Source organism: Oxyura jamaicensis, chromosome 7, assembly GCF_011077185.1.
Source record: "Oxyura jamaicensis isolate SHBP4307 breed ruddy duck chromosome 7, BPBGC_Ojam_1.0, whole genome shotgun sequence".
In the NCBI taxonomy this organism is placed as follows: domain Eukaryota; kingdom Metazoa; phylum Chordata; class Aves; order Anseriformes; family Anatidae; genus Oxyura; species Oxyura jamaicensis.
The window spans coordinates 17182100-17209935 of NC_048899.1; the positions used below are offsets into that span (position 1 = coordinate 17182100).

At 43.8% G+C, this 27836-nt stretch overlaps 1 protein-coding gene across 1 annotated transcript in view; it reads left to right on the forward strand.

Annotated features, from left to right (window-relative positions):
* The first annotated feature begins 3967 nt into the window (after positions 1-3967).
* The window catches only part of NDUFA10 (NADH:ubiquinone oxidoreductase subunit A10), a 43865-nt gene continuing 19996 nt past the window's right edge, over positions 3968-27836 (forward strand). Inside the window, exons 1-8 of the mRNA XM_035331482.1 lie at positions 3968-4120; positions 5015-5183; positions 5791-6006; positions 7757-7843; positions 10657-10778; positions 13348-13427; positions 17337-17391; positions 24507-24592. Of these exons, the coding sequence (XP_035187373.1) occupies positions 4037-4120; positions 5015-5183; positions 5791-6006; positions 7757-7843; positions 10657-10778; positions 13348-13427; positions 17337-17391; positions 24507-24592 (899 nt within the window). The 5' untranslated portion in view covers positions 3968-4036. The remainder of the gene's footprint in view (positions 4121-5014; positions 5184-5790; positions 6007-7756; positions 7844-10656; positions 10779-13347; positions 13428-17336; positions 17392-24506; positions 24593-27836) is intronic.

A 27836-nucleotide genomic window follows, 5' to 3' on the forward strand; every position in this document is an offset into this window, starting at 1 on the left:
TTTCCCCGTCAGCGCTGCCCAAAGCTCTCGTTCTTCCACCCAAGAGCCACCTTCAGCGGCTGTTGTGAAAGCGGGGAAGACAGAGGCAGAGGAGAGACTGAAAGCAAACACTGGGACATCACATCTAACCACGGTTCAGTTTATTCCACACACCTCTCGAGTCCATACAGACATTTAGTGCCCTTTGCTAACTAGCTGTGCTGCCCAACCATCATGTCCTCTGATCTGGTTTTAAAGCCTGGCTTCCAGCAGGCTTGTCCTTGTCTGTCCTTCCCTGAACCTTTTCCTGTTCCACTGTCTCCTTCATTTTGTTCTCTCCACCTTTCCTCAAAGCTTTTATTTTTTGTTCTTTGCTGAGATGACTTTTTCAGGGTCGGGATGCTGCTCCTAAGTGTAAGGCCCAGCTCCGAGCAGTTTCTGTTTGCTCTGTTTCCCCGCTGGCATCACTTTTACAGTTACATACACACAGTGGCACCCGCTACTTTATTGCTCAGTCCTGTAAGACACCTTTGAACCCTTCACAGCCTCCTGCCATCCTCCCCAGGACAAGTAACTCCTGGCATCACCAAACACAGCCACCTCACCACTCACCCCCCGGTTAGGACACTGGTGACGAATGGCAGAGTTTCCAGCACCAGTCAGGCAGAATTTCACCTGCGGACACTGTGGAACAGCTCCCCTATTCCCACACGTGGACAGAGGAGCACAGGGTGGCAGTCCCCCAGAGACAGCCCTGGTCAGCGCCACTGCTGGACTGCTCACAGTCTCTGTGGAGATTTTCCTACTCTCTTGATGGAAAGATTTGCCTGACTTGCCAGCATTTTACAGGCAGAGAGTTGTTGAGGGTAGTTAGCCAGGCCCAGATTATATATATATATATAAATATATACATATATATTAAGGCCAGTTGCAAATTCCAGGGATAAATTCTTGAAATGAAGCACGATCACTTCTTGCCTAGGGGCAAAGCAGAAGTAGCTAGTGGTATCAGAAACCTCCCAGGTCAGCAGAGCTGATGTCAGTTTGATGGGAAGCATGTTAATCCATCTGTTCATGACCTTGCTAGGCCATACACAGAGACCTGATAATTTACCCAGACCACACTCTTTTTAAGAATGCAGACAAAGATCCAGCTCAGCCCTGGAAAATGCTCTTCAGAACCTTCCTCAGGTGGGGAAGGGAAGCAGCAGGGGAAGGTGGCACAGCCAGCAGCATCCTTGGCTGCCTGGCTCTTGGGTTCCTCGGTGGCAGCCAAGGCATTTGCCCAGAACCCATGGGGCAGACGCATATCTGGGAAGCCCAGACATGGTCTCTGGTGCAGTCCAACCTCTCTACCCCCTCTTTGCCCTGGTGTTCTCCTCCCAGGCTTCTCCTCCCCAGCTCCTACAAACCCCAGCACGTTTCCAAAGCAGCTCTGTGTTGCTGTCCTACACCTGCTGCCAGTTTTCCTCTGTGCAAAAACACTTGATTTACATCTTTACACCCAGTGGGGGTGGAACTGGTTCCAGAGGTGGAGTAGGACCTAGAGCAGCTTTAAGCAAACATGCTTTGTAAGGCATTTCCTGAAAGGCAGTCAGCCCTGGGGCACTACACATTTTTCAAGCCTAAAACAGCAAAAAGCCCAAAGCACAAACATTATCTGTGCTTTTCAGTGACGCCTCCAGAGCTGCTGTTTCCTCCTCACTTTCTGGCCTGGAAGAAGTTGGGAAATGGAGAGTGTGATTTCTCTGACGGCGCCTGCTCGGGTCCAAAAGGTGGGACACAGGGAATCTCCTGGACAGCAAAGTTTTAACACACACCTGCCGAGCTGTCCTGTAAAAGCCATTTGGATGGCCCTAATAGAGTTAGCATCCAATGCAGGATGTCACTGGGCTGTTCATCTGGGCTCACCTGCACCCAGGGAAGCTTTGAGATGCTGGCCAAAAAATGCATTTCTTTGGGTCCAGGATTTTACCGGTGGCCAACTGCAAAACTTGTCAGCATGGCTCTATCGAAGCAATAGGCAGAAATAAGTGTTTGTGGATTTATACCATTCCATCTGTCCTGCAAACACAGGGCTGGGAACAGGTGACGTGTGAAAGGAGAGATGCTGGTTATTATGCTCTTCTAGAATGATCATGATCTCAGGTGTCGGGACTTCCCACAGCCACTTGCACAATAGCTAGGAGGGACAAAAGTCTGTTACCAGCTCTCATCAGGGCAACGATTTTTGGCCATTCAGTGCCAGAGTATCCCTGCTACCTGAGGGTGAGGAGAGCATATCAGTGGGGCTGTCCTGGGGGGGTAGGATGAGGCAGGAGCTGCAGGTGCTTTCCCTGACAGAGCACAGCCCCACAGCATGCAAGCAAGGTGGCACTGGTGGCATAGGCAGCCTCCGCTGATAGCCCTGGACAAGGTGAGCTGAGGAGTAAGGTTCATCCTGGGGGAGCCCAGGAACAGCAGATGGAGGCTGAATGAGAGACAAGGTGGCAGCGTAGGTCCAAGGTCCATCTGGGAGACAGGACTGGGGACAAGTCTACCCACAATGTAAGTCCAAGGTCCATCCATGTGCAGTAAGTTTAGAGAGGGACAGAGAGAGACACAAAGATAAAACCAAAGACTGAGCCTGCCTGCCTGGAACTAAGCTTAAACAGAACCCCAAATGCCACAAGCAGGGGGTGGAGGTCCCAGGTGATGTTGGTCAGGGCCATTAATACCCTTTGGATCCCCCAGGGCCCTGGCAGCTAATCCCCTCACATCCCTCTCTTCTGAAGTGCTTTGGGTGCTGTGGGTCACTGTCAGGCTGTGTCAGGGTGACATGCAGCCATGGCCGGGACGTGGCATGGGCATGTGGGGCTGGGACAGAGGTAGGGAGTCAAGAAGAGGCTGGGTGGGGAGCTGGAGTGGGAGACAGTGATGAAGACTAAACAGTGATGGGGTGATGGGGTGCAGAGACCCAGACAAAGCGAGGGGATGGACCTGGGCCACGAGCCTACCGGGGCTGGACAACAGGGGATGCCAGATGTGGGGCACAGCAGTCACTCTTCCTCTCTCCCATTTCTTTGATCCTTCTTATTTCCCCCACATTTGTTTCATTGAGATCTTTCCAAGATCTCAAAGCTCAGCCAAGAGCCAAGTGTTTGAAAGCCAGTCTTCCATTTATTCAGTTTTCTGTGTAGTTTTATCTTTCTTTACCAACTCTGAAGGTCCCAATGGCTGGGCTGCCTGATCTTTTTATTTGCAAAGCAGATTTGCTCTGGATGCTTCTCAAAGTAGTGCAGATGTTCCCGTTCACAAACACGGGACACAAAACAAACCCAACCCAGATGATGCCCAGTACATCGCAGCGGTAGGGGGACAAGCCAAGGTGGCTGCTGGAGGGAAAGCTGCTTTCCTTCAGCATTACCCAGCCCCATCTTGTGGCAAGGATCAGCAAAACCTCCAAGAGCAGCAGTGGCATTCTGCCTGCTCTGCGGGCATCAGGATGGCTCTCCTGGAGCACTGAGCATGGGGTGTCCAGGGCGGGTCTTCTCCTGCCCTGTGTGCCTGCTTTGGGTGTCCTGTCTCCTCACGCAGCCCGTCCCAGCCGTGGCACTGTTGGGCACCTCCCTGCATCACGGATGCTCGGAGGGACGGAGGCTGGGACGTGCTGTGACGCCTGATGTCCCTCAGCAGGGGAAGTTTCCCTGGAGCAGGGTTGGGAAAGACCCCTAAAATCACCAAGTCCAGCCATCACCTAACGCTGCCAAGTCCCACCACCAAGCCGCGTCCATCAGTGCCACATCCACACCTCCCTTAAACACCTCAGGGACGGGGACGGGGACGCCACCGCCTCCCTCGGCGCCCCCTTCTGAGCCCGAGCTCCCCCTCCATGAAGAAACTCGTCCCGGCATCCAACCCAAACCTCCCCGGCACAACTTGATGCCGTCCCCTCGACTTTAAAACCGGGGACGGCGCCGCCAGCCCCGGGGCGGAGCCGAGGCGGAGGCCGGGCTGTGTCTCCTCACGCCTCTCCGTGACGCCATTTTGTGGCGCCCCGCGTCTGCTCGGCGCCGCCATGTCCTTGTGGCGGGCCCGCTTGGGCCCGGCCGCCGCCGCCGCCGCTGCCCGTGGCCGCCTGCGGAGCTCCGTCCTGCCGGCGGTGAGCGGGGCCGGGGCGGGGGTCCGCGGCCGCAGCGGCCTCGCCTTGCGGTGTCCCTTCGGCTGCCCCGAGGCTGCCAGAGCCAGGGCGGGCGCGCGTAGGGCTCCTAGGGCGTGTATGGCGTGTAGGGCAGGGACGCGTAGGGCATGCATGGCGCAGAGGGCAGGGGCAGCCGGGGTGCGGGTGGGGGTGAGGCAGGCGTGGGGATGGGGCCGAGGAGATGTGGCTGCGGCGTGACCCGGTGACCTTCAGCACGGCAGGGTGGCCTCGAGCGGGGAGATCCCGAGTGAAAATAAAAGCGCTGTGTGGCCGCCGTGCCCTGAGGGAGGCTTGTTTGGCTCTCACAGAGGTCTGAGGGGGGCTCGGTGTTTGGCCGCTGGCAGCTCGCGCAGGCCAGGTGCCTGTTTCTGTGCACCTTTACCTTGGGGAACCGTCCTGTGCAGCACTGAAGCTGTTTCTCCCCGAGTGACAGGGAGGTCTGATGCTGATCTCTACCCAGCAATGAACAAAAATGCAAACAAAAACCTGCTGTGGGATCTCACTTGTGAATGCAAGGCATGTCCAGTGACTGTGGCCCTCAGTAAGCCAGGGAACCTTCAGCAATTGCTTGGATTCAGACCAGAGCTCCCCTGCTTCAAGCTTTAAACACACTGGGATTTGTTTAATGTTTTCTGGCTTACCAGTATTGCATTTTGTGTAGCTTTTCAGCCTAAGAGCTGCTCCAGCTGCTGAGCTGCAGTGGCAGTGCTCAGTGCGCTGCATGAAAAGGCCTTGTGTTAGACATGTGTCCCTATCTTCCTTCCTGCACAGGTCTGAAAAATTTGCTCCTTCAGGATGCCTCGTTTGGCTAAGAGTGGCATAATCTGTTAATCTTGTTGCTGTGCTTTCTTTCAGGCAAGAATTCATGTCAGCCCTATGCGGAATTTGCAGTATGGTTGGCTGGCTTACATACTGGGAGACAGAACTTCTAAAAAGATCACTGAATATAGCAAAATCTTTACAGTGGAGGGCAGCCTATGTTCTGGGAAGGGCAAGCTCGCACAACAACTAGCGGAAAAATTAGGTACAACTTATTTTCTTTGTAATATTTAATATAATGTAGTAGTGTAGTTGTGATTCCTATGTGAAGGAATTTAGTTCACCAAAACAGCAATTCTTGACTAGGAAATTATTAGGTAATGCTGTAGTTAATGTGAAGGGTATCTAGATAAAGGCAGAATAAAATGTTGAGTTTTGAGATGAGGACAGAGCGCTTGTCATGTCTGCGGTGTGAATAGGTATTGTTTGTTGTGAATGAGGTTTTAGTTCCAATGAGGTAATTGTGTTCACCTGAGCTCCTAGGTCACTGAGCACATTAAGAGGTTTGTAGGTGGTGTTTTCTGTGTGTGTGGACTCGGAGCATCAAGTTGACTAGAGGACTGGTAGCAAAAAAAAAAAGTTGTGCTGGAAATGGTAGCTCACCTCTCATTGTGGAGGTGGAACGATAATAAAACCTAATAATTAGGTTTTGTCCCCCTTCTCAGAAGTGGTTGGCCAGAGGATTTTGAGCTTTCTTAAAGTATTTGTTAAAGCAGACATGTACTTAAATGAACTGACTAGGAGTTAAGTACTGTAAACAAACAAAATTTATGTTGTTTGGTGTTCTGTTTGGGGTTTCTTCTTTTTGTCAGGAATGAAATACTTCCCAGAAGCAGACATCTATTATCTGGACAAAATCACAGGAGACGGAACATTGCTGGATGAGAAATTTAATGGTTTCTGTAACCTTGAGAGATTTTACAACGATCCAAAATGCCCTGATGGACACTCATACAGGCTGCAGTCTTGGCTGTTTGGTAACCGTGTTTTACAGTATGCTGATGCATTGGAACATCTGCTGTCCACAGGTTAGATTTTACAGTAAATAAATGTCATTTTTATATTAACTTGAGTGGAAGCTCTGACCTTGAGATGGCTAAGTTGCTTTGAAGCATTTTGCTAGTGTCTGTATCTTTGAAATGGAGACCCTCTCAGTGAGTATGGGTTAACAGTCCATTTAGAAAAATACCTTGCATATTTTGTGTTAGAACAGCATCTTGTATCATTTCTAGTGAAGGGAATGCATATGGGTTATCAGTTACCAGTTTTATTAATTGTAACTGGGCAATCTTTGCATGCTTAAGATGGTCATTTTAATAGCCGTGAATTCTACAGCCATTTTTAAAACGAGAGTTTTAAAAGACTTAGTCGCTAGACTTTGTCGCTGATGGCATTTTTGGTTCAGTCATTTTGATTTCCATAAATACTGTTTTATAGTGGTATTGCTATAATTCCAGAATGTTTTTGGTGTGAAAAGTTCTCTCAATCAACACTGATTTACCTGTTGCTTGTGCTTTAATTAAAGTGTTTTCAAAAAAAATAAATCATAGAATTCTAAGGGTTGTAAAAGCCCTCCAAGATCATCTGGTCCAACCATCCCCTACCACCTTTAAACTATGTCCCTAAGCACCACATCCAACCTTTCCTTAAATAGCCCCAGGGACAGTGACTCTACCACCTCCCTGGGCAACCCCTTCCAATGCCTGACTGCTCTTTTTAAGAAGAAATGCCTCCTCATTTCCAACCTGAATTTCCCGTGGTACAACTTGAGGCCATTCCCTCTAGTCCTATCACTAGTGTTATCTGTGAGAAGAGGCTGACCCCCAGCTCCCCACACCTTCCTTTCAGGTAGTTGCAGAAAGCAATAAGGTCTCTGCTGAGCCCCCTCTTCTCCATAATAAACAACCCCAGTTCCCTCAGATGCTCCTTGTAGCACTTGTGTTCCAGACCCCTTGCTAGCTTCACAGCCCTTCTCTGGACACATTCCAGGGCCTCCATGTCCTTCCTGTAGTGAGGGGCCCAAAGCTGAACACTGTACTTGAGGTGCTGCCTCACCAGAGCAGAGTACAGGGGATGATCACCTCCCTGGTCCTGCTGGCTACGCTACTCCTGATACAAGCCAGGATGCTGTTGGCCTTCTTGGCCACCTGGGCACACTGCCAGCTCGTGTTCAGGAGAGCATCAATCAGCACCCCCAGGTCCTTTTCCTCTGCACAGCTTTTGAGCCACTCTGCCCCAAGCCTGTAGCACTGCATGGGGTTGTTGTGGCCAAAGTGCAGGACCCAGCACTTAGCCATGTTGAACCTCACCCCACTGGCCTCTGCCCATCGACCAATGCTGTCCAGGTCCCTCTGCAGGGCCTTCCTACCCTCCGGCAGATCAGTACTTCCCCCCAGCTTGGTGTCCTCTGCAAACATAATGAGGGTGCACTCAATTCCCTCATCCAAATCATCAATAAAGATAGTAAAGAGGAGAAAGGGTGTGAATTCTGGAAAGTGTGCCAAACACAAGTGTAACTGTGGTTTTTTCAAATATAGTAATACTTAGTTACTGCAGTGAAGGCCCAGAACAAGAATTTGTGTATTAGATAGGCATTTTTAGAATACACATGCACTGTGTTTGTACAAACAAAAAAACCCTGCTTTTTTGTTTGATATAAAATCTTTAGTCAAACTTCTGGAAGTTTTCCTGTAACAATATCACTGTCTTTAATTTTGAATGTTGCTGCCAAGAGTCTTTCTTGAGCCTTGCATGACTAAAATCTACTTTCAATCACAGGACAAGGTGTGGTGTTGGAGCGTTCTCCCTACAGTGACTTCGTGTTTTTGGATGCCATGTTTAAACAAGGGTATATCCACAAACGATGTAAGTTACTGGCATGCAAAAATGAAATTATTTTGCCATAATCTCATCAAGTGTGGTAGTTAGTATTAAAGAAAAGAAAAAATAATAACCTGCTGGGAAGATTGACCTCTTTAAATGTTTGTAGTTGTTCGTGGGGTACTTGGCATTTTGGTGTTCCTTGCATTTAAGACCAGCCTTAGTGCATGCTGCTTGCCAGTCTTCCTTCAAGGCTTCAGTTCTGCATATATGTTAAAAGAACATATATTCTTTGTATTGCTTACTTGTGTCTTGCCAGCCAGAGACTCCCTGGAAATGTGTGTGAGCATGCTTATGAAGACTAGATGTCCTTCAGGCAGACCTTGATCTTGCAGCATTAGGTGAGAGGTGAATTAAGGGTTACCAGGATTTGGTCTGCTTGCCTTAAGTGACCGGCTCCCTTTTAAATCTCAGAGAATGTAAAATGCCATTCTTGCCTTCAAGAAAGGGGAGGAGAAGGCCAGTTAGCCTCAGCTTGATCTGTAGAAAGGTGATTGAGCAATTCTTCCTATAAGCTATTTCCAAACATACTAAGGATGTAAAGGTGGCTGAGAATAATCGTTATAGCTTTATGAAAGGGAAGCTGTGTGTAACCACTGGATTGTTAGCTCCTCAAAGAAGGCTTGCTTGGTGGACAAGGGGAGAGCAATGGATGTTGTTTATCTTGACTTGAACAAGGCTTTCAATGCTCATAACCTCCTCATTGACAAACTGGTGACGTATAGACTATGTATGTGGGCAGTCCTGTGGACTGGAAAGTGGCTGAACTGCTGGACTCAAGGGTTAGTGATCAGCAGTGTGAAGTCCGGCTGGGGGCCAGTCAGTAGTGCTATATCCCAGGGAGGCCAGGCTGGGTTTAAACTGGTTTAAAAATGTACGGTGACAGGCCAGAGTATGGCCCCAGCAGACATGCAGGTGATGCAAAATTGCAGTGGGGGGAGTGGTTGACACCGTATGTATTTGGTGCTGTTCAGAGGGACCTGAACAGACAGGCTGGAGAGGTGGCTGGATGGTAACCTCGTGGAGCTAAACAAAAGGGAACGCAAAGTTCTGCTGCACCTGGGAATGGGTAACTGCAAGCACCAGTATATGCTGGGAGCAAAATGTCTGGGAAGTAGTTTTGTGGAGGAAGACCTGGGGGTCTTGTTGGACACCAAGTTGAACATAAGCCAGCAACGTGCTTTTTTGGAAGAAGGCCACCAGCATCCTGGGTGCTGCATGAAGAGGAGTGAGGTCAGCAGGTCAAGGTGGGGTGATCACCACCTTTTGAAGGTGAAGGACACAAATGGAAATACAAGAAGTTCTACTTAAAAACTTAACTAAAATCCTTTTCAGCTGTTGAGGTAGTCACACTCTGGAGCAGGTTGCATGGTCTTAAAGCTCCACAGAAGTGTGGAAGTCCATAGAGAGAAGCTGTAAAGCCGAAGCTAAAGCTGGAAACTTATTTCTGCCTGTTCTTAGCAAATCTAGCATTTAGGCTGCTGCTGAGGTAAAGGTACTTGTTTCCCTGAATGCCTTTATGTTTCTGCTGTCTTGCCTGATTTGGCTTAGATTTAGGAAGTCTAAATTTGCTTTACACCCACTGTAAGTTGTAACTTTTTGCTGAATGAGTTTGAGAGCTGGTTAAAATGAACTTTGTCTTACTGGTTTGCAAACGAAGCTCAGCAACCTACAATTTAATACAAAATTCAGTCAGCAAATAACCAGGTGCACCAAAATCCTTAACAGCAAACTCCTTGATTAGAAATGCTGACTACTGCTTTTCACTGACATGCCAAGCATAGTAGGCTTTACATTTTTCACAGACTTTGAATTTGAAAGCCTGGTGCTATCTTTCTAGCTGAAGCAAGGAGCCTTAATGAGGAAAGCTTGCACTTGAGCTTGATCAAATGGAACTACTTATAGTGCCATTCGTATCACTTAAATATTGAATAAATGCTTCCCCTGAACTTGCCTGGATTCCTAATCACCAAAGTGGTACCTAAAGAATGCTTTAAGGTGTTAATGTGGTAGAAGAATCCAGTTGCACAGAATTGTCTGGCTCCTCTCAGATGCCTTTTTCTATATGTGGAGGTCTTCCAGTCACATACGCTAAGGTGGAATCTGGCCGTTGTGGTTTTGGAGTGAAGGTCTGCTGTGGAGAATAGAGAACAGAGCTACTGGGTAGCTGCTCAGTAGTACAGAGTATGTCCCCTGAACCCAGGTTACTGATCTCCTCTAAAATGCTTGCTTTATCCCAGTGTGATCTTGTCGGTGCATCAAAGGACAGGGCAAATTCATGCCTTATCTTTGAGTTTTTGCCCTTTGTGGGACATACATCGCTTCTTGCAAAGTAGCATTACTCTTCTTGTAGCACGTGACATTTTGCAGTGCCACCTTGGCTGCACTCTGACCTTTGTGATGGGACAGGGCCGTTTATTCTGTGTGTGAGGCTGCGGCTAACAGAAGGCAGGTATGTTAAAGGTTCTTAGATCTCAGTCCTTGTAGCTCCTTAGTTTACTTTCTTTTTCCTGAAGATTTTTATTTTTCTTAATCCTGAAAACTTGCTGAATCCTATTTGAGGAAAAGCTGACTGTTCAGCTTGGTATATCAGCCAGTAAGAGGAGACTACAAATCAGGATATGATTTATTTGTAAATCAAGTGTGTTTACTAAATGGAAAGAAAAAGCACTGAAGAAATAGTTACAGACTCTTTACTTGATGTTATAATTCTAATGCTGTTACTTTGCACTTATTCATCATTTGGGTTAAGTTTTGCTGCCGTTAGCTCTCATTGCATTTGACTGTTTTTTGTACAGGTCTTGCTCACTACAAGGAGACCAAAGAGAGGAGCATCAGTGAATTCCTACCACCTCACTTGGTCATTTATTTAGATGTACCTGTCCCAGATGTGCAGAAGAGGCTTCAGGAGAAAGGAAAGGTAATTTTCTCTCCTGCCACTCTCATTGCCTGCTAGTGTCTGTTGCAGTCATGCCCTTGTGTTTGAGTCCCGTGGAATCTGCTGCTAGTCCTATTAGGTGTAAGAACGATGTGTTGGTGATAACCGCGTGGGTGTTCTGATATGCCTGCTCTTAAAACAAACAAACTTTTTCCCTGATTTCACTTCTGTAAATTCACTTCTGTAAAAATTGATCAGCTCTTAAAAATCAGCTCTGGTAGCTGCTGTTTCAGGAGTCACATTTAGGTAACATGCTTCTTGCAACATGCTCAAAGATTATCTGTGCTTCTTGAGTGCCAGAAGGCCCAGCGGGCGGCCCCCTCCTCTGGCTTCCCCAGTTGACTTGTTTTTCAGACCTGTGTTGACACTAATGTGTTGTGCCAACTCGAGAAGGATGATCAGCAAGTTCAGTTAACCTGCTGAAATTAAGAAAAAATTCTGTGTGGTGCTTTTGTGTGAACACAATGAAACTGCACATTTTAAACTTGAAACTTTTTCCTAGGTCTCCCATGGGATACAAAAGCCAGGGAGCTTTCTGGCTAGTCTGATATAAAGTTTGTAAGCAATATTTGATTCTTGTCACCAGTGCAGCTTCTGTCTGGTCCGAGGTTATGATAGATTTTTATTTACTGTAGATCCTTGACAGTTTGTTTCCAAAATCCTTTGGGGCTGTAGTAATTTGTCTTCAAGTTGTCGTTTTGAATTTATGGTATTGGGTGGAGACTACTATTGAGAAGAAAGTTAACTTCTGTTCTGTAGCATGATATTAATATATTACTCTCTTAATTACTTGTCTCATTATATCAGCATATTGGATTTCTGATCAAAGACTATTTCAGTAGTCCAGTAAAGCTGGAGAGTGTTTCTGTATACAGACTAATTTAAGCTAGGTTTTTGGTTTGGATTTTTTTCTTCACCCTCATGTGGTATTTGCACATGTGTTTGTAACTGTTCTCAGATGCGTTATGAGGATTAAATGATGTTTACCTTATCCCTTATTGAAAGGCTGTGGGAAATTATATTCAAGTGAATTATTTAACTGTGGATAGCCTGCTATATTGAAAGACAGCTTTGATTTATTAGAAAAAACGTTCTCAGATCCCTTAAATGCTTGGTGATGCCTGCTTCTTGAAGCAGGCGTGTGCATGATGGTGTGCTGGGATAAGTCAGTAGCGTTTTGTTTCCTGAGCAGCTCAGTGAAGAGGGAGGCTGGTCATTGCCAAAGGGAAGCGCCTTCAGAGCTCTAAGTGGAAGGCTGTCTTGCTGCTTCGTCATCTGCGTGGCCCAAATTGCTTAGTCTGCTGTTCAAGTGACTCCCCTTCTGCCCTCTGGCAGTTTAGGCACTGACTGAATGCTCCTCTGCCCTTTAATGAACAAGACGCTCTTGTATGGGAAAACTATAGATTTCTTTGTTTTGGTAGCTTCAGTTACAGAATTAGAAACTTCTTAATGTATTGTGGGAGCCTGTGAGTTCTTTGCCCCACGAGCAAAAACGTCAGTGGTATTTTTGAGATCTTCTGGCAGGAATTGTTGATGTAGCAGAACTTCTTGGGGCAGTGGTACTGCTGAACATTATAGGGCCTGTTTGGGGGTGATATTTTTGGGAATTCTGGGTTCTTGGTGGATGGAGTGTTTGTGATTGGTATTTGTACAGTTATTGCAGGGCGCTGGAAAAAGAAAAGCCCTCCAGTGGGTGCAGCTTTTAGAGCTGTTGATTCTTCTAACGTAATGGGCATCTTGGATGAGCATTTCCTGCTTGAATGGTGCCAGGAATTGTAATTCGATTTTAGGATTGAATTGAAGGAACACATGCTAGATAAGAGAAATTCCTTGTATATTTTGCAAATGTGATGTTAAGGTATGTTGCGTAGTAGCAGGCAGTGAACTGTTTAACAGCAGGTATGAAATCCCTGAAATCCCAAAGAAAGAGGGGAGAGGATGGTTGCCCATGCATTTATCTGAAACCATAAGTAGATTGACATTTTCTGAGTCTGCATTTCCAGTAGGAGGACCAATCTTCTCCTTTGTTCTGTGTGATTGTATAAAACTTCCTTGATTACAAAGTTTAATCATTCCTTGGAAAGTTAATTTTTTTGAGGCTGTTGATGTATGGTTCGTGCAAACTTGGGAAAAATGAGAATTCCCATAAACTAAGTTGTAAGAAAGCTTTTTGTTTTGCTTTTCCATCCTTCTTTTGAACCTTCCTTTCCCTATCTTTCTAGGTTCACTAGCAAATCAGAAGAATCATACTCAGGACTAATAATTAAAACCACGGAGATAACAGTATGGGGTAAAGCAGTGATTAATGCAGACTGCCACTTATTCTTTGGGAAACTCTAGGTGTTTCTAAACACTAAACACTCCAGATGTCATAATTCTTGAAAATCTCATTAATGCCTGTGTGGTTCACTGGATATTTCTCTTGCAAATACAAGAGCAGAGCCCATGATAGATGTAACAGCAGCTTCTGCTTAGACTGCTTCACGGGGAGGTGGGGGCCAAAACAAACTTCTCAACACTGTCCTTCTGTTTTTTTTTGTTTTTTTTTTAGCCGTATGAGAAAAAGGTGTCTCCTCTCTATCTCCAGAGCATCGAGGATGCTTACAAGAAAACCTTCTTACCAGAGATCAGGTTAGCAAACAAAACTGTTCTGTCCATTGAATCTTCAAGTAAATGTGTGCAAATCTTAAAATCTCTACTAAGAGAAGCAAATAAAACCATGTCATGTGAGAAATCCTCCTTCTAATATATAGTACAACGTAATGATTGCATCCATGGCATAATATCTGTGTATACTTGTGTGCAGTTAGTTACCTCCTGCATCTGAGAAGCTTGATGCTAATATTACAATGTTGGAGTATTATAAATGAAGTCTTTGTAGGTGTGAGCTTTATAGAAGTTTTTTTGACTCTTAAGAGATTCAGAGTGGGAGAAGTGTATGCAATGATAAATTCATTTATTTTTATTTTTAATTTAGCTAATGAGCCCTGATCTGCAGTACTGTATTTCATCCTTCTGTCTTGGGGCGTTACAGCTTCACTGTTGTGGAATCATACAGGGAAGCTTTCAGGGTGGAGTCATACAGGGAAGTTATTTCATCAGTTATCAGTTATTTATCAGTTGTGGAATCATACAGGGAAGTTATTTCTTTGCAGCAAAGCCAGGGATCTGATCTGTTTGCTCTGCAAAACCCAGTTCTGTCTCAGTCTTCTGACAATGCTCTGCATGTGATTGGCTTTGGCCCCTTTGCTGCCATTGTTAGCTCAAGACAGTGCATGGAGTGCTATCGTGGGGTGATGGTGCCCAAAGTGCCGAAGTTACAGCTCTACATGTTTGTGTTTGTATGATGTGAGGAGGGCATGCTGCAATGTAAGCTTCTCTCAGGCTTCTGTGGAGAATCTGAACTTCTCCCCTCTGACTTCTCCCCTCCTAAGACCTCCTCTCAGTTATCACAGCTTTGGCTAGTTTCTTCATAGTGATACAGAGGAAGAGGAGAAAGTTTTCAGGTAAGGGCTTGTTCTGTTTCTCTACCCTTTTAGGGTCTTTACAACTAGAAGAGGATTTGATGGACTTGTTAGCATTGTTAAATAAAGGTTGCACTGCTGCCTGCTTCTAGAGACTGAAGGTGCTCCAGGACTTTGGGCTTTCTCTAGCTGGGAAGCAAGCATGTGTGAACTTGAGACTATAATAGTTTGCCAGCTGTCCCAATTCTTACAGAAGAACTCTAGCAAAAGTCAAATTGTCTTAAAAATATAAAAGCATAGGAACATAATCTTGGTCCCTTGCAAACAAATTCCTTTCTGGAAGGAAAGCTGTTAAAGGTCAGAGGCAGGTCTACTTTATACATCAACACAATCTCTACTAGTGCAGGATTTGGTTTGTGTGTGAAGTTGACTGTTGAGTGTCACTTATTTAAGTCAGAATAGATCTTCAGGAATACTGTAGCTTGCTTGCTTCCTGCTTGCTTTCTTGCTTCAGCTCCCAAGGTGGATCAGTGTCATTATGCTGTCAGCAATTGAACTGAATGACTTAATATCGAGCGTGTTATTCATACAGGGCAGAAGTTGTCGGTGCAGTGTACGGTCAGCTGCCTCTGAGTGCATCCCCCACAGATTAGTGGCTTGCACACAGCTGTCTGAAGGAAATGGGGAGCGAGTGACAGAGAGGGAGGGTGGGAAACTGGGGGACTGTCATCCCCCTGAGGGCAGAATTGGTTTGAATTTACTGGAGAGGAGGAAAATGCTGCTTATTCTTTGGATCAGAAAATATACTGTGTTGTTCAGTGAGGCTAAATCCTAGACTAGCTGGTCCTGCTGTGATTTCAACTCTTTCCCCTTTGTCTGTACATGGTCAGTACACTTGTTAAGCAAACACCCTCTGCTTGGCATCCTCATCAGCGTGCGGGCTCACAATGGCTTGTCAGATCAATCTGCCTGCTCAGGTCTGAAGGAGAACGTCTCCATCCCCTTGATGTGGAAGAGTTCTAAATGTCTGAAACTTCAGCTTTGCACTTCTCTGGACCCCACTGAGGGCTTGCAGATGGGATAAATCTACAGAGGCTTAAACTATCTTTAACTGTTTGCTGGCTCGCAGAGTGACATGTTGAACTGTAGTCAACCCTGGCTGTTGGTCTCTAAGCACACTAAGTATTTAACTTCTGTTTCTCAAGAATGACCAATATGTGGTCCAAACAGGCTAAGAAGAATTGTTTCCATTACAGACTGTTGGATGAACTCCTGGCCTGCATCCATCCTGTGTTCAAGCTCATGTTTGCTTGTCTTCTGTTTTTCTTGAAAATGTCTTAATCTACAAGGAAAATTATCTAGTTTGTTACTTTGCAAAATTCCAGTTCTCTTGTTCTGTTTATCTAGAACAATTGTACGCTGACCTTAGTGATCTGTCTTACACTGAATATTTGGTTATCATAGAATGTGTGCTTCCTTTCTAGTCTGACGTGTTCATTAATGTCTTTGTCTCCTTCTTATTTATTTATTTTGGAAGTGATTTGTTAGCCCGTTGCTGTGTGGCAGGTACTGTTCCGTGATTGTAAACAGACCGCTTTTTGTATTTTGTTTGACTTTCTTTTCTGGCCCAAAGCATCAGATTACTAATGTTATCTTTCATATCCAATAGTGCTTCCACTGGGCAGCTGTTTTCTCTTAATGAAAGCCCTAATAATCTGCAGAGAATCAAGCAATTTGATCTGCACTGTTAATGCAATTGCTGGTGTAAGGCTCTGCTGAAGTCTGGCATCCTCCTCTGATTAGTGACAGCTGAAACTGAAGATGCACGTATGCATCCTACACTGTCTCATCAGCTCCCTTTGAAAGCAGAACGTTTCTTCTTTCTGTGACTGAATAATTGTGTGAGGCCTTCTGCTTTTTTTTTTTTTTTTTTTTTCCCCCTCCCCTTAAGTTGAGGAAAAAACTCTCTAAATAGTTCCTCTGTTGTGAGCACCAGTTGGGTGGCTGACCCTGTCAGAACTGGAGGTTCACAGGAATAAAAGGTGCTTTATAAAGGAAGTTTGTGTTTTTGTTTTTGTTTTGTTTTTTTTTGACCAGAGCTGTTGTGAATGAGCAATAATAATGCAGACTAGGAAATAGTTTGGACTGTTGCAGTTTTAAGTTATTTTGTTAATGTGTTTACTTCCAGCAGCTATGTTTAGACTTCCATTCCAGGCTTAATATTGATTAAAGTTTAAGGTGGTTGTGATAAGTAAAAATGTCTATGAAGTCTTTTCTTTGCTCTTTAGCTTTGCTGTGTATAATTTGATATGCCCTACCTATTTGGCTTCCATTTTATTTTCTCTTCAAGGAGAAATTAATTAAAGGAACAGTCATCCAGGAGGGCTGAGGCAGGTTTGGGAATGACTATCACGAAGGGTTGTGTGTATACGGTAGTGAAGTCCGTTCATAAAGGAGCTCCTGTTGTGTCCCAGCTGTGCAAGTGACTTTTCTATGAAGGTTGCTGTATAAATAGGAAAACAATCTTGTTACTAGGATGTTGTTAGCAGTTTTCATATTTTTTTTTTTCCTAATAGCAGATACTGCTACCTGTGTTGCATTGGTTCAGTTAGCTCAGAATGAATAAATAATGATAAATTAATGTATTGCTTTCTTAAAGCTTAATACATACGTTAATACTTGTGGTTATAAAATGAAACAACTACTGAAGTTTTGGGTTAACCTAAGGTTTTGAACAGACAGGGCAATTGTAATTGAGGGAACTATCCACGTTAGTAAAATGGAAACAAACTCTTAGGTGAGACACTTTCATTTTTTTTATTTAATGAACTAAAACTATGCAGTTTTTCACAGGTCACTTGCACTTTAAAAGCAATTTTGTACCAGGAAAGAAACAACTTACAGATACAATAAGAATTCTATTGTGAGGACTCTAAGTATTTGGGGGGAGGGGGGAAAGAGGAACTAGTGAATTTGCTTTTGTAATTTTTTGCCTTTGAACTTCATTTTGTTGTAGAGGTGAGAGGCCGGTAAGAGCAGTTGTGTCCTTTGAGTTCAGTTTTTTTCTTCTTTACAGTATGACCAGCGAAGTTCTGCAGTACACAGCAAGTGAGGCAGAGGATGTGGAGAAGGTAAGAGTTTGCTGCATGTTGTTTGTTGTTGTTTCTGTTTTTAAACTTCTAAGACTGAAACGTGAAGAGAATATTTTTTTTCTGGATAACCAGCTTAGTTAACTACTTAATGCAGTTAGTGTTTCTGCTATGGCAATGGTCTGGGCTGGGACTGTACTATATTATTTTGATGAATAATTGCAGTTTTGTCAGGAGAGTGACATATATCCCCATCCCTTTTGCCAAGATACCTGGCTGTCTGAGCAAGCACGATTGATGTAACTTATTGCTGGTGTTTCCAAACTTGGTTTGCTTTTCCAAGCAAATCTTGTGAGGGCAGTAGAAGCTGCATTTTCAGAGTCTGTGCTGGGCTGTGCAGTATTTGGCTGTTCAGTTATCGCTATTTGAAGTGGCTGGAAGCACGGGCAGGGATCTGCATAGCTCAGTTTGGGAACAAAAGGCATTAACCAAGAGGTAAGTCACCCCGAGCATTCAGCTGAGGCTCTTCCTACAAGCGTAAGGGCTATTTCTGTTGGCTTTTGACAGCATGCAGCTTCCTATGATCCAGGTTGATGCGCAGGTTCCCATGCAGTAACATAGCTGACTTTTTTTTTCTAAAAGTTGATAATTATTTGATTATCATAAACATCTTGATAACCAGAGCTGTTAACAGCTTTGTACCCCTGGATTATTCATCTGTATCAACTAGCATGTGGTATCTAAACTGCAATTTCTTCTCTAAAGGGTTTTGCCAGATGTGTTAACCCTGGACCAAGCCAGGTAAATTGCTATCTCACTGCTTGAAATAAGCCATCTCTTACTGTGCGACCAGATTAACCTGAGATGACTGCTTCCCCCTACTTCTTGGTGTGTTATTTTCAGAGTAGGTGAAATACACTTGCCTTATTTCAGCAAACATTCTTACTTATGGAAGATGACTAGTGGGATAACAGAAACCTATTTCTTCTTCATTTTGAACTTTTTTCTGTAGCTGCAGTCCCCTCTGAAAACTGACAGGCTTTATGTAATTCTGAACAGGCTTCTAGGGGGGTCTATTTCATTTCCAGCAATGGAAGTGAATTCCTCAAAGCTCATTTGAATTCTGTCGTAGCAATAAGTTTCTCAGCTGCACTAAAAACTTTTTTTCTGACATGTCTCACTGACTTTCAAAAAAAAAAAAAAAGAAGAGGGCAAAAATATTAAAAGTTCCAATACATTTTTCTAGAGTCCACTTAATGTTCTTCTGTCCTTTCTTAGAGGGGCAAAAGGAATATGTGGCTGGTTATATTGCTTTTTGCTTTCGGGAATAGGCCCAGGCCTTTGCATAGCAATTTGTGAATCATCCCTAAATCGGCTGGAAAGAGAATTGTCAGGGTGATTACTTCAAGATAGAAAAGTTACTAGTTTGGGGAAGGGAGGCTTTGGAAAGCATTACAGAATTATTTGCATCAATAGGATATATATTAAAAAAAAATCCTTTTAGCACACAGTAATGTATAGTATAGTATTTAGGGACCCACACGTATAATGATATTTCTGCCAAGTTCAATGTAGTAATTAGGCACCTTGTACAAAGCTTATATTTGTGTTACTCTGTGCTGATGAGAGGATGAAAACTCTTTTTAATGGAAACCCGTGACAGCTTGTCTGCCAGTGCATCCTCGCTTTCATTAGAAAGAATATAATCCTTCCTGGAGTAAGTAAGTGCATGAAGATGGCAGCCCAGCACCAATAGCAGGCTGCTTGCTGAGGCCCTGGGTGAATGGTGTTGTTGTGGTTCTCTTTAAAATGAAGCCAGTGATCTCTTTCAAAGGTGAAGCTGTATCTTTTGTTTTAAAGCAGAACTTAAGATGTGTTAGTATAGTTGCAGAGGCTCCAAGCATCTGCATCCAAGGCATCCTCCATAGCTCCTTCCTTGCTTTTTCTGTCTTCTGATGTGTTACTTGGTTTGCTGGCTCCAAGCATGTACAGATGAAAACTCTAAAGCCAACCGATTCCACTGACTACCAGTTCCTCCAAGAGCAAAGGAAAATATCAATAATCAGATGCAAAAGGGAAACGACCTTCCTTTCAGTGTATGTGCACCTGTCCACCCACCTGCAGCACGACAGGACATTCCTTCAGAAGATGGCCAGCCTGCATCTTATTGCAGAGGTTTGCTTGCAGTTTCATGAGGACACTTCTGTTTTGTCATGAGACATGCCTTAGGGCTTAGCTGAAATCTCCAAGTTGGTGCTTAACTAAAAGATCCCTGATCCCAGCTTTGGTGTTTGGGGTTGGGACTGGATGATCTTGAAGGTCGCTTCCAACCCAAGCTGTTCTGTGATTTTATGGTTTGTTCTCTTCCCCTCTCCCCTTCACGTTCTACTGCAGGGGAGTGAGCAGCTGGCTGGGGGCTGAGCTGCCAGCTGGGACCAGAGTAGCAGCGAAACCTGGAGATGCTGAAATGTTTCTTTTCAGAGAGAACTGTTCCTAGCTGAGGGTGATAGCTCCCTTTGGGCAACAAGTACGTTGCGCCACTGTGGCGAGGCAACAGTTGTGAAATTAGGAGTATATAGAGAGGCTTTTTTTAGGTCTCTACACAAGAACAAGTTGAGTTTGACTTCTGTCAAAGAGGCTAGAAGAGAGAACTTCTGTCATTGTATTCAGTTGGTAGAGCTCTGACTTTGATGCCTGCCCTGCGTTGGAGCATAGAGTTATTGTTGCTGACTTGCACTTTTGCTCCTTGAGCCAGATGGCAAAGCTTAATCCTAGGAGCTAGAAACTGGTAAATCTGTTGGATCTTTGAGTTTAGTTTGTGCTTTTGGAGATGATGAGTTTGGTTAGTTGAAGCCTGCTCTAAACATGCCTTCTTAAGGCTGATTTTGTTCAGAAGTGCAAAGTAGACTTTAGTTGGCCCAGTCTGTTAAAATAGCCTGTACCTAATATCCTCCTATTCCCATGCAAAAAGTTTGTGTAAAGCAGGACATACCGGTGAGGACTCTCCTATTCTTAAAATTTGAAGCCCCATTAGTCACGTTACCGTACATTTCTATTTCATTGCCTTTTAGTTCCCTTTATGACAGAATGGTCTTGCCCTGTTGTGACTGGATTTCCAAACTCATACGCTCGATTGTAAAGGTTAGCACTGTCAACCAGGAGACATTTGGAGCAGTTTAAGTTTATACTCAAAGAAAAAAAAAATGTTAGTGGCTTCAGGTAAATAGAAGTTCACTGTGAAAACCCTCTTCAGATAGGCAACTTCAGCATCCCAGGAAAAAAAAAAAGAGTTCAGCATGTGGATGAGAACCTTGAGCAATTATTGCTGGCTTTTCAGGATATCATAAAAGGAAGGATAAAATGATTTGAGAGCCGTGATGTTGGAAGGGGGTAGCCAGATTTGGGAGAAATAAGAGGAAGAATTGGGCTGTTTGTGTTATTTGCGTGTTTTCTTCTATTTTTTTCTCTCTGAGCATGTCTTTGAGTTGTCAGAACAAAGCCATTTGTTTCCTCCCTAGATTCTGTAGTAAAACCCATTGCTAGAGACTTTATTTTAATCCTGTAAATCAGGGTTTAAAGTCAGTCTAAAGCTCTTAGAGCTCCAGTAGAGAGTCTACCAAGCTCAACAGTCTTGTCATCATTATGCATAACCTGTGCACACTGATGACCCTCTTCTTAATTGGGTTGGACAAATCTGGACTAGAGGAAGGATTATTGTTTTGAAGTCAAAGTACAAGATGGTATCATGTTTTCATTGGTAAAATGTTAGCTACAGAAACTAGTGTTCTTTCCATGTGTAAGCATGAAGTTGTTTTCCCCTTCTCTTTGGACTCAGTTTACCTTTGAAATGAAGTGATTGATATTTGGAAATACGGGGATGCCAGGAGGGAATTGGTTTTGTTTTTTGGGGTGTTTGTGTGTGTGCAGCTGTTTCCTTATTAATAGATAGTTAAATTTAACTTAGCCAGATTCAATTTACAGCTTCTTTACTATGTGATTTGGGAGCTTATTTTTTTGACATTATAGTTTGTCTTTTTAGTTGTTTATAGCAAACATGCAACTCAGAAATGACCTGCACTTCTGCAGTGTTGCTTAAGAAGGTCAGCTGGGGTTTCATATTGTAATTAATGTTGGTTGTAATGGCTAAAGTATTTGTAAATGCTGAAGTGAGCTTTGTTAGGGTGTTGCAGACTGCTTCTACTCAAAGATAAAACCAAGAGCAAAAACTTGGCTAGTATTTTTATTAAAGAAAAAAAAAACACATTTAAAAACTCCGGAAGGTTTTTTGGCGGGAGGTTGGTTTTTTTTTCCTTTTGTGCTTTTTTGCTTTTGCTTTTTAAAGGGTGGCAGCAGAATGGTAGGAATTTGCAAACTTAACTAAAACTGTTACAATTTGTTTGTGGTTGTGAATAGTGTTTTTTATTACGTTTCTGTGTTTTGTTTTTTTTTTTTATTCACTGTCCCCATTTTATGTACATTAGAGAGGATGATGAAGACAGGAGGCTGCTGACACACCAGCTTTGTACCACATCCATTGCCAGTGTGGAAGTGAAAGGCTTCAGAACAAGCTTACATTCATTTTTTGGTTGTAGGTGCTGTGCATGGGTTGAGCTTCTTCCTACAAGCTGTAGTCTGAGCTCCTGGGGTTGTATCCTGTGTTGCTCTGTGCCCTGTCTTTTGCTTAGAAAAGAAGCCTGTGAGGAAGGAGTTTAGGAAAATTCATCTGACAGAGCAACCTATGGGGGTCTGGTGTCTTTGTCCCAATAAATGATACGAATAAGAACAGCATTGCCTTCTGATCCCCCACCTAGTTCTTTCAACAACAGAACTCACCAGATCACCGTGAAACAAGCTTAGAAATTGTAAGCTGTTTGTATTGGCTTAGTTGCACAGACTATGGAAAGGGGTCTCATTATGGAAAACAGTTTTTTTAAGTCCTACCATGCTTTGCACTATATTAAGAACTGATCTCTCTTGGACATTATTACATACTATGCTGCTTGGTCAGTTTAAATTGCTGATTTGCTGCTAATTCCCAAGAGGTGCTGGTGCATTCCTTGTGAATTAAAAAAGCTGTTCTTCTAGCCTGGTTGGAACGGTTGGGGCTGATACTATTGTTAACGAGTTGCTGGTAAAGATCTCTTCTATTATGGTAATAAGAGTGTGCAAAACTAATTTGGATACTGATTTCTCTTCTCCCCTCAACATAATCAGAGCACTATTGTTAGCAACTCTATTATTAGTTCTGTCATAAGCTGTAGCGGGGAGTTCGAAAAGCTTTGCTGTGGAGTGGGAAAGTAATTGCTTTTGTGTATTTAATGGGAAGTATGTTGGAGGTTTGACTTTTACATTAAGAAAAATGGATATTTGAACTAATTTACCATATATCTTTCCCTTTTCATTTGTAAAAAAATGGTAATCTTGCGATGTCACAGCAGTTTGGTGTGAACAAACATTTTCTTAATACAGTTTTGAATTTTTTTCTGAGTGTCTGGAGAGCTGTATTCTCCAATGTTGGTTTTTTGAGGTTTCTCCAACAGGTGAATCTTTCATCAGCTTTTTTTCTTAATGTGAAAAATAGATTTCCTATACTCTTGTCTACAGTATCTCAATTGCCACATTTGTTAGAGGTCAAAAATGGTTTCCCAGCATCTGAACTTGCTTGAAGTTTTAAATGTACTTTGCTGCCATATGTCAACCATATTTTTAAAGTATTTAATCAGTTAATTTAGTCTTCAGCAAATAAAAAGGCCTCAAGGAAAATGCTCATTCAGTTAATCATATAGCTAAGCTGCTACTTCTTACCATAAAAATGCAATCCTGGTAACAGAGTGGACCTTTCTAGTCGAGACTCCTTATAATAGCATGTTTTTATTACCCTTCGAGTGGTAATGAATGGGATTTAGTATTTGCTCTAATTGCAGGAAATAGATTACCGTGGATTTAACATACAGTGAAGAATAAAGGCATTTTTTCATTTATTATTCTATCACTTCATTACTGCTATCTGCTTGCTTGTTGTTTGTGGATAAACAATGTGTCATCAGGATTTTGGTCCTGACCTCAATAGCTTTATCCTTTCCTTCTGGAAAAGGCATCTGTGAAGTAGATTTTGGAGTTGCAGTGATCCCTTCCTTCCCAGCTTGCTTTAAGGTGTTATCCCCACCTCATATACCTTAAGTGCATCCTCCTGACACAGGTTTGGGTTTCCTTCATAGCTACTCAATCATGTGCGATGACCTCAGCCTTGTGTTAAGCAATCACCCAGTGGACCAGCAAAGATCTGTTTTCTGATGGAGCCAGCTGGTAAACGAAGCTCAAACAGGGGACTGATAAGTCTGGGTGATACTAGAGGAGGGACCGGCTGAGGTGGCGTTACCAGTTTGAATGGTTCTTGGTGCCAAGCTGTGAGTTTTTCCTTCCCTTTCTGCTCAGGGCACAAGCACGCATGGGTAGGCTTTCACGTCCCATTGAATCAGGAGCCTTTGGATTTCTGTCGTTACCACAACTTCAAGAGTGCTAGAGTATTCTAGCCTGAAACATGCCTTGATTTGTCACATGAACCACACAGCAACACCAAGGGACAACTGCCACCATGCTTTGTAGCATTGCTTCTGAGCATTTCTCTGTTAGTAGATGACTGACTTTTTGAAGGGGACTTCCTATGTAAGATCAAACCTGATGATGGCTTTTATTTGCAACTAAAAGGGTTAAATTCAGACTCATTTTCATTCCCTCCTTGTTCCGTCTTAGGAGTGGGCTTGTGCTTCTTTTTTTCCTTCCTTTCAGCCTCCTCAGCAGGCTGAGGAAAAGAGTCTTACACCATCTAGGTGTAAGAACCTGAAAACGCAGCACCTCTCAGCCTACTTACTCCTTGCCATCCTCTGCTCACCAAGGATCTTTAGAGCTGGCCCCCAAATTAAGTCCAGCACTTAATGGCAGCACTGCCACCTCCAGACATGTGACTGGGAGATCATGTGCTCAAAACATCTGTGTTAATGCAGCTTTAGCAGTGAAACCTTTTTTGCTGGGTGACTTTAGAATGTGTCTCAATCATTTAATTGACTGGGGGCTGCTTTCTTTTTTTCTTTTTTTAAATGGCGAATGGACACTTTGATCAGGCTACCTGTTAATGTAACTTTGTCCTCTAATTTCAGATAGTTGAAGACATTGAGTACCTGAAGTTTGACAAGGGGCCATGGCTGGAACAAGATGATGTTTCCTTCCATCACCTGAGACTTTAGTAAGTATGTCGACTTCCAGTAACAGAATATTGTGTAGCATTGGATCTCTGGGAGAATTGTTAAAGCCGTGGCTTTTTAAGGTATGTTTATATTTGCACTGTGATGTGTTGTTTTTTTGTCATGTCAGTAACAATGGCAGACTTTGGTAATATGGGTGCTTGCTGTTGTAATATGGGTGTGGAGTTCTGCTGCTGCTAACAATTAATCAGGTGAGAGACTCCAGACAAATAAATCCCATTCTGTTAATGAAGCATAAGAATCATAGAATCATTTAGGTTGAAAAAAATCCGTAAGATCAAGTCCAGCCATCAACCTAATACTATCAAGCCTACTACTAAACCATCCGTGTGCCTCTTAAATACCTCCAGGAATGGGGACTCCATCACTTCCCTGGGCAGCCTGTTCCAGTGCCTAATCATGCTTTTCATTAAGAAATTCTTCCTGTCATCTAATCTAAACCTCCCCTGGCACAACTTGAGGCAGTTTCCTTGTGTCCTATCCCTTTTCACCTGAGAAAAGAGACTGACACCCTCCTCTCTGCAACCTCCTTTCAGGTAGCTGTAGAGAGTGATGGGTTCTCCACCCACTTCCTTTTCTCCAGACTGAACAGCCACAGTTCCCTCGGCTGTTCCTCACAAGCCTTGTCCTCTAGTCCCTTCAGCAGCTTCCTTACTCTTCTCTACGCATGCTCGAGCAATTCAGTATCTCCTGTAGTGAAGGGCCCAAATCTGAGCACAGCATTCAAGGTGTGGTCTCACCAATGCTGTGTACAAGGGGACAGTCACTTCCCTAGCCCTGCTGGCCACACTGTTTCTGATGCAGACCAGGCTGCCGTTGGTATTCTTGGCCACCTGGGCACACTGCTGGCTCATGTTCATCCTTTTCTGCTGGGCAGCTCTCCCTGGAACCAGCGCTGCTGTTGATGTGAGTGACCCAAGCACAGGACCCGGCACTGAATGTCTTGCAGCTGGACTCATCCCATTGCTCCAGGCTATCCAGGTCCCTCTGCAAAGCCTTCCCACCCTCAAGCAGATCATCAGTCCCACCTAACTTGGTATCATCTGCAGACTTACTGAGGGTGCAGTCAAGACTGGCCACCAACCGGATTTAACTCCATTCGCAGTGACCCTTTGGGCCCAGCCAGCTTTTTGTGCAGCAAACACTACCTCCGCCCAAGCCACGATAAGCCAGTTTCTCCAGGCATTTCCAAAGTGTCATGACCTGTGGCTCTTACTTTTGGGAATGTTTTTTGTGAACATTTCTGTTCCTGGCTCATGGCAGTATACAGACAGGCATGCAATTTTAAAACAGCATTTATGCAGTTGGCATGGTGGTTTCTCTGCTGCTCTGGCAGCACGAAATCCTTTGACAAAGCTTGTTGACAGAGCAACCTTGTAGCAAGTTTTATATGTGGTGCTGTTTAGGTTGGCTGTGTTTAAAGTGTTTTTCTAAAACTAATTTCTTAGCTGTCTGCTTCTAAATATCTTCCCAGCAGTCAAGAAGCTGGCTGAACAGAGTGTAGGAGGAAAAGGAAACAGGCAAGCTTTGGATGATTGCTCAATAAGTGTGGGTTTTTTCTCCTTTTGCCAAAATCCCAGTAAATAATCCTATATTGAAGCTTTAATCCTAATTCACAAAATGAGGCATTGCAGTTTTGTCATTCATTCTCTATAACAAGGAGAATTGTTAAATGTAACGGTTAAAGGGTATTCTGTTTTTTTTGTTGTTTTTTAAGAATCCTTCTCTGTTTAATTGGATGTGAAGAGATCAAACTCAGCGGAACAAAAACAAACTTCTGATAAAAGTAATTCTTGCCAAGTACACCATGATTATTTGTATTCCAGTTCAGCTGTGGAGTGCTACTGGTGAGGTTGCATGTGTCCTGACTGCTGAAAAATTTGCCCTCCAAACTCTAAAGGATATGAAATAAAGCATTGACATGTATGTAAAGAAGTGAGATTGCAGACCTACACTTCTATACATGTGTTACAGATAAAGCATCAGGACTGCCACCGGCCGCACTGTGCCTAACGCAGCCCCGGTGCCACCAGCCCCCTTGGTGACCAGGGCACGCTGCTGGCCCGTGCTCAGCGCGGTGCCCACCAGGACCCCAGGGCCCTTCCTGCAGAGCTGCTTCCCAGCTGGGTGCCCCAGCGTGTCCCGGGGCCTGGGGCTGCTCCTCCCTGGGGGCAGGACTCTGCACCTCTCCTGGTTGGACTTCAGAATTTTAGTATTTATTGTACTAGAGGCACTGGAATAATAAGTTAAGCTTTTTTTTTTTTTTAAAAAAAACAAGCTTCTGTGGGATAGAATCCCATAAACTTTTACTTTCCTGTTCTGTTACTTCAAATGCCTTCTAATATTCGTGGTAATGTTGTGCCTTTTGTATGGCCCTTCTCTTAAAGGTTGAAGGTAGATTGTAGAAGAGCAATGTTGGGTGGCATCTAAGAGACACAACTCAGGATTTGGCAACTTTTTACTTAAGAAAAGTTTTCTATATATAGTAATTAAAAAATAGCATCTGGTGGCTTAGATCCTGCGGAACTGTGAAAATCAGACTTCTTTTGAAAGAAAAAATACAGTTAAGTTGCTGTTTTTCCTCTAGCTTCACACCGGTACAGTTATTAAGAAAGGATTATTGTTAATTGCAGAGTGTAGGAGGGAGTTAAAGTAAAGCACACAATTAAAGAGTGCTGTATTAAGATATTGTGTGAAAATTGTACTTTGTAACTGTAGAAAGGAATAAATAGCATTGCTGAGGACTTCAGCAATGGACTTTTTCATTCAACACTGGATGATGGTGAGAGGGTTTCCTTTACAAGGCTTGTCATTGCAGATAATATGAAATTATTTCTTTTAAAGGCAGTGCATGGCTATCATACTAAAATCTCACAATGCAACAAACTTAATTTAAATGCTCGAGTGCTTTGAATTTTAATGTTTCCACTTGCCTTCGGAATAGCATTGTCAAGACTCTGTTCGTATTTAGAGATTCGATCAAAGTGCTCAGTGTTTGCTTTGTTCCCTTGGTGCTGGGGTATCAGGACATTGATCAAATGCGTGACGACAGGTCCTGTGCCAGTTTTGTGCCCACACCTTGTTCAGCTGAGCAGGAAATAGCAAGCACCTTCTAACTTTACATTCAAAGCTACACTTTTTTTTCATCTTTTCTCATGCTAACTCTACAAGTGTGGGGTAGACAGGAGAGTTCCCTGTCACGGTTTGCACAGGCATCGCTCATGA